The sequence below is a fragment of the Olea europaea genome, chromosome 6 (assembly GCF_002742605.1).
Source record: "Olea europaea var. sylvestris chromosome 6, O_europaea_v1, whole genome shotgun sequence".
Classification (NCBI taxonomy): domain Eukaryota; kingdom Viridiplantae; phylum Streptophyta; class Magnoliopsida; order Lamiales; family Oleaceae; genus Olea; species Olea europaea.
In genome coordinates this window covers 24,047,232-24,056,475 of record NC_036242.1, presented here as the reverse complement: position 1 = coordinate 24,056,475, position 9,244 = coordinate 24,047,232, and the positions used below count along the sequence as shown (strand labels likewise).

At 32.3% G+C, this 9,244-nt stretch overlaps 1 protein-coding gene across 2 annotated transcripts; it reads right to left on the bottom strand.

Annotated features, from left to right (window-relative positions):
- Positions 1–2,433: 2,433 nt before the first annotated feature.
- LOC111396218 (cytochrome P450 CYP749A22-like) lies at positions 2,434–5,769 on the bottom strand. 2 transcript variants are annotated; one of them, XM_023022578.1, is made up of 5 exons: positions 5,427–5,769; positions 4,464–4,684; positions 3,976–4,208; positions 3,342–3,717; positions 2,434–3,255 (listed from the first exon to the last, which is right to left on the bottom strand). In XM_023022578.1, the coding sequence occupies exons 1-5, from the start codon at positions 5,707–5,709 to the stop codon at positions 2,827–2,829; spliced, it is 1,542 nt and encodes a 513-aa protein (XP_022878346.1). In that variant the 5' UTR covers positions 5,710–5,769; the 3' UTR covers positions 2,434–2,826. The 2 variants fall into 2 exon arrangements, with proteins under 2 accessions (XP_022878346.1, XP_022878347.1); XM_023022579.1 differs by having other exon boundaries at positions 4,464–4,579.
- Positions 5,770–9,244: the final 3,475 nt, after the last annotated feature.

The following is a 9,244-nucleotide window of genomic DNA, read 5'->3' as shown; positions in this document are numbered from 1 at the left end:
TCAAAAGTCCATGCCTTTCAAAAACTTCAAATCAGTTCAAACAAGGCCAAAAAGCATAAAAGGAATAAAGCGGCAAGGCAGTCAACCGGCCAGACGAGGCAATCGATCGGCCAAAAGTGACGATCGGCCTGAAATTTTCAACGATCCAAAATTTAACTGCTTTGACCTCTGAATTTCACTATACAAACGGCTATATTAGTCATCCGGACAAAAAGCGGTCGACCGGATATGTCATCTGAATTTACAAAATTTTTTAGCATTTTTAACTCTATAAATATCCTCTCTCTTTCCATTTTTCACAAGACATTCAAGAGCAAAAAGTTGGATTTTTCTGAGAAAATGACGCAGAACGAAAGTAAGAAAAAATAAAAGATTTACCAACGTAAATCTTGAAAATAAGAAAATTGGAATTCTCCAAGAATGAAACTTGTATATTATTCAATGATGATGGAAAACGTTCTAAAAGTCATTAAATAGGCGTTACAAGAAACCTTAAAACATAGAAAAAATAAAACATTCCAAATATTACGAAAATTCAAAACGGGAAATACGGAAATTAATTATTCAGAGGCCTAAACGAAGGAATTTGGCTCAAATTCCGAGATCTCGGGTGCCCCGAGTCCAATTTCTCGGGCCGTTTCCAATCAACCTGCCAGATTTCAGCCCATTCCAACACCGTCGCGACAAATGACAAAATTGCCCTGGTGCGATTTTCTTTGTTAATTTTCTGTCCAACACTTCTTCAAACTCCAAAGTTAGTTGTCCTATATCAGAAAATTCTTTGAACTTTCCTTTGTATTCATTTCTTTTATTTCTTCATATAAAAGACTTTGATTGATTCAAACTCAATCATCTTCATCAAAGTTTTTCATCTTTTTTTGTACTTAACTTATTTCTATTATTCATAAAAGAAATATATATTTTGAAAAAGATCTTTCAACTTATATTGTATATATTTCTTCTACCTTTTCATATTGAAAACTTTGATTTGTTGAATCAAACTCGTAAACTCATCATATTCATCAAAATTTCTCGTTTCTCTCTTAATACTTATTTTATTACAATCATTCATTAAAAAGAGATATATTTTGAGAAGAATTTTTAACGTATATTTCATTTATTTCTTCTTCATTTTCTCATTGAATGACTTTGATTGATTGAATCAAATATTTAATTATCATAGTCATCAAAATTTTCATTTAACACTTGAGCTATCATTTATAGCTATTCATTGAAATGTTAGTCTCTCTCAGTACTTAATTCATTTATATCATTTATTAATAGAGGAATTTCATTGTAAAATCATTTCTATAAACTTATGGGTCATATTGAGGTCTCTTGAATCTCAATATTATATAAGGATTGGTGCTCCTTATTTGTAAGTCACCAAAATCATTGTAAAAAGTTGGATTACACAATAATTCAATCAATATAGTGAAAATGCTTTGCTTGTGCCAAATAGTTTGGTAACAGAGGACATAGAATATTGCCTTGGACTGAACCTCCAAAATTATATCGTTTGCATCATCTCTACCTTTTTACTTATTGTTATCTCATTTATGTTTATTATTTGATTGATCTACTTGCTTTATTTACTTATGATTATTAGTTGATTAACATATCCTTATTAGTTGATTAACATATCCTTTGCTTTTTTTATTTAAGTTTATTTTTCGAAAAAGTTTTAAAAACCAATTCATCCCTTCTTGGTTAGTTAATCCAAATACAAAGTTAATACTGAATTTTGTTAAACAAGTTTGTATTTGGATTGCTTGCATATATATATATATATATATATATATATTAAAGCTTAAATTTCAATTGAGAGTAATGAGATTTTGATATTGTCAACACAATTACAGAATTAAATCCAAGTCAATCCTGGAATTTTGTTTGAAGTCCATATTTTTTTTTTTTTTTTTTTTTTTGGCTAATCAGCGTCTGAAGATTTGGGCGTTCTTATTGTGCCATCAACAAAATCCACGATTCCTTTCCAATAAAATATTTTTTCATAGCACATCTCCAATATGAATAATTTGGACCATGTAGACGCACAGATAGAGTTTAACACAAACACATCATCATATGTGTACTACATGTCAAATTCCTTCCAGACAAAAAAATACCAAACTTTGAATAATTTTGATTCAAAGCAAATATCAAATTTGAATGATTCAGAATTATAGGAAAACCAAACCAGAACCTTTCCAATAGCAATGAAAAAGGAATGTTCCAGCAAAGTTGAATAACGATCAATACCAAATCAAAACATTATGCCCCGTAGTAAAGGATCTTGTAAAATCGTATCTACATTGTTAACCCACTCATATACCATACAATTGTCGATTTTTGGTGCATCTCAGATATAGAGGCGCTGCCTCTGTTTTCATATTTCATGACAGCAATCAACATTTTGTTTACTGTAAAACCTAATAAACTAAAAGGGGCATTCAATTACAATATTGACCTCAAATAGACCTTTATATCTGTCATAAGTTTACAGAAAATTTTCAGAGAGTAACGTACTAAACATCATCTTGCATTACAATCATGGTTTATGAACATCAAGATAGACATAAAGCTTCACGTAATGTCATGTGGCATTCTATCATTGAACAATTTAAAACATAGTCAACTTTTACATCAAATTATCTACTGTCACATGCAATTATATGAAGCTTTCTGTCCTTTTGGCAAAGTAGCTTTGTCCCTTGCCATATGCCATATGTGTCCCTTGCAGCATCTTTAGGTATAATTCTTTGACAACAAACTATATAAGATAATGAAACTGCAAAAATCCGTCCTGCCACTAAACCAAGTACTACATCAGAGAGCATGCAGCACTACCTGAATACCATGTTCGGGACGAAGTGTTGTAGTTTGAATTGGAGAGTGAACATAGTTAGGCGAAAGGGTGAATGCATAACGTTGGAGAATCATAGAAAGTGCAATTTTGGCCTCATTTATCGCAAAATTCATGCCCACACACGTTCGAGGTCCCATGCCGAATGGTAAAAATGCTGCTAGATTATTGTTGGTAGCTCCAACTACCCCTTTTGTGAATCTTTCAGGTTTGAAGAGATGTGCATCTTCACCCCATATTGTAGGATCCAGATGAAGTGCTAAGATTGGCACGTAGACTTTTACATTGGCTGGAATAATAAGGTTTCCTAATCTGGCCCCCTTCTTAGACTTTCTTTCGTTGAAAACTATTGGAGGATATAGTCTTAGAGACTCGTTAATGAACATGTTCATCTGTAAAAAGACAGGATATATATTTAAATAAAGGAAGTTATCATTTAGAGGAAAGATTTGTTTTGGTTTGAACTCAACAAATATACCGTTCTCAGTCTTGGTAGGCCGTCTGAAGTTGGATTCTGCTGACCGAATACTTTTAATACCTCGACACGAGTTTTTTCTTGCCAGTCGGGGTGAATTGCTAAAAGAAGAATAGTCCATGAAAGCAAAATGTGTGTTGTTCCTTGTCCAGCACTATAAAATGTCTTGCATTCATCAACAATTTCATCCAACGAAATCTTATTTTTTCCTGTAGCATCATGTCTAGCCTTCAAAAGTAATCCAAGCAAATCTGAACCAAATATTTGTGCTTCTTCCAGTGCTGCTTTCTCCCTTTTCTGAATAAGGACTAGAACAAGTTCTCGAATTTCTTTTTCAATCTTCTCTGATTCTACTTCGTCGCCATTTTTGTAAATAGGACTGCAAAATCAGTTATCGGTAAGCTGCTCCAATAATGAAAATATGGCATTTGGAGTGCTTTGATTCTTAAACTTCCTTTCTCTTTGAAAAAAACATTCACCAAAACAACAACAATAACAAAATATGTGCTTTTGCAAATAAATTTGGACTGGCTGCATTAATCTTTTTTCATCCTTTCAATTTGTTTGTAGAAATAATGGGAGATGAGGATATTTGCATCATCTAAAGAGAAAATTTCGATGTATCAATAAAATTTACCTGATGCTGGGAAGCCTTATCTTATCCGCATTTCTGTTAATTATAATTACCAACTTTCTCAACATCTGAAAAATTTGTTCCCCATCTTTATAACTGCTTCCAAATGCAGTCCTTGAAATTACTTCTGCAGTCAACAGTCTGAAATCTTCACAAACATCTATCTCTCTTTCTTCATAACTTCTCCACCGTTCCAGCATCATCTTGACACTTTCAACCATTGCCGGGGTCATATTCTACATTAATTTGGATAACGAGAATATAAATTTTAATAAGTATGAATCAAAACTTCTTGATGAACGGCAGTGTTATATTTGTTAAAGACATTGACAAGCAATCAGAAATAGAATTGATATCTTTCTTCCTTATTGAATATGCATCTTCTTTCTCTGTTTTCTCCTTTCCGTTATTTACTTTGAGAAGGTAAACATTTTGTCAGCCAGTTAACAAGAAGAATCATTATATTCATATTTACAAAATCTAAAGGTTACCTTCAAGTTTTCTGCATGAAATGACTGATTCGCCACTTTCCGTAGTTTCACCCATTTTTCTCCTTCACATGCTGCAATACCATCTCCTATTATCTTTTTCATATATTTATCTGCATCTGTTCTTGTGTAAGATTGACTGCTGCTCAGAAATTCCTTAACAAGTTTCAGTTCTGTAACAACTAATTCGGCTCTACACCCGTTCCAGAAAAGAAATATTTTTCCTATCCGAATGGGAAGTAAACAAATTATTATGGAAATAACAAGCAGCATCAAAGATAATCTTTAAGTCAAAAATAACGAAAGTAATGTTTCTGTATTAAGCTCTAGTCCCCAGGTCCTTAAAAAAAAAAAAAAAGAAGAAGGCAAAGTACACATATGTTTCACCCTCCTTCACTGCTATAATAATGAAAAAATATATGTTTTAATGCATGCCTCTCTTGCACGTAGACAATATCGTCATCCTAAAAATTCTTTATAAGTGCAGGAATATTAACGAAACCTAAGACATGAATGATGGATGGCATAACCCGATACACTTATTAGGTAAATCCCCAATTGAATGACTACTGTACAGTATGAATAGATTCCACATATTTCAAAAGAAGACACTAATTAAGAAAGAATGCCAATGGTTCTAAGTTCTAACATAGACAAGAAAGAAGTCTAAGCCTGTTTGGTGGGAATTAAAATCATATTTTTAGCAAATTTTAATAAAAGTTGATGAAATGTGTGGTTGAAAAATTATGATCCAATAAAACATGTGATTAAAATTAATTATTAACTTTAACTTGTATTAAGATTTTAATTTTAATTTCTTTCAAAAAATGGCTAAATAAAATAATACATCAATTAGAAGAATATCGTCAAGAATTAAGGATACTTTTGGATTATACGTATCATGAAACTTAGGCTATCTCCTATAAAAAGTGTGCACTAGGGGGAATGAACCAGGATTTGTATTACCATAAATATTAATCCATGAATAGATATGAGGCATAATTCTCGGCAACAAGTTGTGTGACAAGTCCATTGCGCAACGTGATGAGTTCTCCTTCTTCTTTGAAATCTCTTCTGTATTTCCAAAAATAAATTTGTAAGCAGGGCCACTGATGCCTTGATGCACCATTGCGCGTCGTATCTGCATTGGAATCCACCATACTCTATGAATAAATTTGATGAAAACTAACAAGAAATAGATAACCAGAGGACTAAAAATAAGAAATCTTAAGATTTCTGTAGTGAACATTGCTGGGGAAGGATTTTCGATCCAAAAATTGGCACCTTAGGCATTTACTAGACAAAATAGCTTTTATATATTTGAAGGGACAGATTTGGTAGGGAACAGGAATCACTGTTTTAAAGTAAACAATTAGGTAATACGACTATTAATTAGCTTAATTTGAACAAGCTCTAAATTATTGTGCCGGCTGCTATAAGTTTATTGGAGGTTTGACATTGTGCATTTTGCTGATGCCACTCGTGAAATGTGCAATTATATATTATCACTTCGTGAAATAAAATAACATTAAGTCTTTGTTTAGCAACCATTCTTTCAAAACTTTTTTTTTCATACTTATTTCCAACCACATTATGTCACAATAACATATTTTTCATGTAAATTAAAAAATTTTCCCTACTTTTTAATCCCACATTCTTCAAAAAAATTAATATTCAAAACGTCATTCTTTCCCAAAAAAGGGGCTGTCAAACGGGGCCTGAGTCTTATCCTGAATAAATCAGATGAACCTTTTTTCCCCGTCTACTGCTACATCAAATTGACTATAAGGCTCAACGCAACCAAATCCCTAGCAACCACATGTCGCGTCCAAGGTGTGGTCGACCTTCGACCCCTAGGTCCTCAAACTTGTTTTGCAAATATTAATTGTTTAAAAACAACTACAAACAAAGTCTTCTTCTCAATAAATTATTTAAGTTTAGGCTACATGAATAGATTTCGGTCACTCTGTTTAATAGATATACAAGTTCGTAAGAAGCTCTCATTTTCATATATCTGACTTTCAGAAGCAGGTTTCGCATGCATTTTCCAAAGGGACCATTAAGAATACAGAAGTTGAAATGGTAATCAGAATGCTGAAAGTAATATAAGCGTATTTTATCGGAGTGAAAAAGACTGAAAATTTTGCTACCATTCAATTTTTATAAACCCCTAAAAGCTAAAGCTTTAGCCTGAGAATATTTAGAAATAATGTATTTAGCACCACTGATACTATAACATCAGTTTAGATTTCACAATTTTTTTTAGCTCAAATAAAGATAGAATTATATAGCTCATTTAATTGAATCTCTCATTTAATGTTATTAGTGATACTCTGTAGTGTTAAATAGTACTTCCTCCGTCACATTTATATAGGCTGATTTTGTTTTTTACACAAATTAAAAAATCTTATTTAATGTTATTGAAAAAGTAATTTTTGTCAAAAACTTTCATAGTTTACCTTTATTTATATTTGTACGATTTCAAGATTAAGTGAAAAATTGATTATAACTAAGCAAATTAAATAAGGGTATATTAATAAATGAAAAAAAACAATAATAAAGAAACAGGACTATATAATTTACTTAATATTTAGTGCGGTATTGTTGACTGAGAAAACTACAGCATGAGGTCATCGAACACATTTTAGACATTTAAAACCCCGTGAAATAAGAATAAAGTTCCTCTACCAAAAAATGATTTACACCCTACATAACAGATAATGTGGGTCTCGAGCCGATCCCACATGAATAAAAAATGCAAAAAGCCATGACCCCCTTTTCATGTGTCTGATCTATCAAGAAAGGTGTAAACACCCTTCTGTATGACCAGTATTGCTGGTAAAATAATATAAAAATTGATGAAGATATGACTCCATGAATTATATCTGGCAAGTTCATGGGTAGAGCCAAAGGGGGGTTAATGATTTTGGCCTAGGGAAGCATATAAAGATAAATGATTTTTCTACTTATACTAAATCATGTGCAAAATCAACAAGTGACGGTCGGCACTCATAGCATGATCCAAAGATAAATTCCAAATTTGTTTTTTCAAATAAAATTTCTTTTCCTAGATAGTTTTTTTCTTTTTCCTTATAAGGGATGAGGGGTTACAGCCCAAAGGAACGTCTCTCAATTAGCCTCTAGTCATTTTGGATTTATTAGTCCTTGAACATGGACCCAGGATTTATTGGATATCCCTTAAATGTATTTGAACATTGAAGTGTATTTCCCCGGATAGATACAGGACCCATCATATTTAAAGTGGTAATCTTTACGAAATTTTCATGAGTAAACTTAGGGAAAAAAAATGAATTAACAAGTTCTCATTTAGGTCTGATTTTGGCTTGTTTCTCTTATCTAATAAGAGAACTACTCTGTTTCTACCGTTTTAGTTTAGTTCACGTAAACTCTTTGTTCCCTACTCGACCTTTTTGTCTGTTGCTCATTAAATCGTGGATCATTCAGTGTTATCCTATCTTATGTATGTGATCCCAATCTTTTCTCAATGGAACTGTATGATTTAATCATCAAAGTACCATATTTCAATTAACTATTCACATGATTATGAGAAAATCTTATTATTTTGTTCAGTTAATCCGTCATCTTCTTGATTTAAATGCTTTGAACAGTTCGTGCCTGCCAATTGCCATTTTAAAATATTTCGCATGCATTTGACGTGCACACACCACTCAAACATTTGAGATAATATTTTATTCCCAACAGTTATGTTATTATAATTTTGTTAGACTTTTCTTGAATGTAGACTCAACTACTTGAAAGCTCTTTTTTTTTTTTTTTTTTTATAACATACAAAAAACAATAAGAAATCCATGGATGGTTAAAGGTCAAAAGAGTATAAAATTACTAACCAATCTGTAAGGATCCAAGATAATTTTTTATTTGGGTTGATCATTAACATGGAACTTCAAGCCTTAGCCCTTATCTAGTTTAGCTAGAAAAAAGTATATTAAAATTTAAGTCGAAGTCAAAAATTAATTTTAACCACATATTTCGTGCACATTTCATCAATTTTTATTAAAATCTCCTAAAATCTGATTTTTACCTAAAACAGGGGCTTAATATGGTATCACGGCCATATAAGCCTAAATAATCGACATCTTGCTTGACATGCTAAGGATAAAGGTCTTGTAGTGGTTAAGTTAAAAATTCTAACCAACATTAAAGGTTTGTTGGGAATTAACACCAATCTCTTGATTTGTTCATAAGATCCTTGTTCAAATCTTGCCCCATTTTTGCCAAAGGCCAACTAGGCAGCTAGCTGCACAGGGCTTCATTATTTTCAGGGACCTCATAAGAAAAAGTCGGCCCAAAACCTACCCAAAAACCCGTCTGAAACCCACACAATTACTCAAAATAACATCGTTTTACCTAGAGTTAGAAGAGACACTAAGAGATTGAATTATCCGTTTGATCGCCACCACCATTGCCACATGAGGAGCCCAAGAAAGAAGAGAACACCGCAACTGAGTTTTGGTGTTCTGAATTCCTGGTAATAAATAGTAATTGGTAGAACTGCAATCATAGTGCAGGTGCAAAAGAAATTAGTAATGATCAGTTCGTGCCCTTAATTCTCTCCTAATGATCTTTTACTTTGTTATTATATAGTATTGGCTTTCTCTAGTCTCTTGTATTGTTTTCAAGATTGGAGGAGGGATTGTATTTGTACCAGTGAACTTCAATTACATTTTTTAATGGAATGTGGCTTTTGATTGATGCTTGTTTGTGTTTGGGCATTTCTAATTTTTTACAGGCATTGTACATTT

Bases quoted from the DNA above. Each gene is read 5' to 3' on its own strand.
- LOC111396218 (XM_023022578.1), bottom strand. From the start codon at position 5,709: ATGTTCACTACAGAAATCTTAAGATTTCTTATTTTTAGTCCTCTGGTT. The intron at 4,685-5,426 runs GTAATACAAATC...CCATTCGGATAG, and splicing joins TTCATGGATTAATATTTATG to GAAAAATATTTCTTTTCTGG. The intron at 3,718-3,975 runs GTAAATTTTATT...CTGATTTTGCAG, and splicing joins ATAAGGCTTCCCAGCATCAG to TCCTATTTACAAAAATGGCG.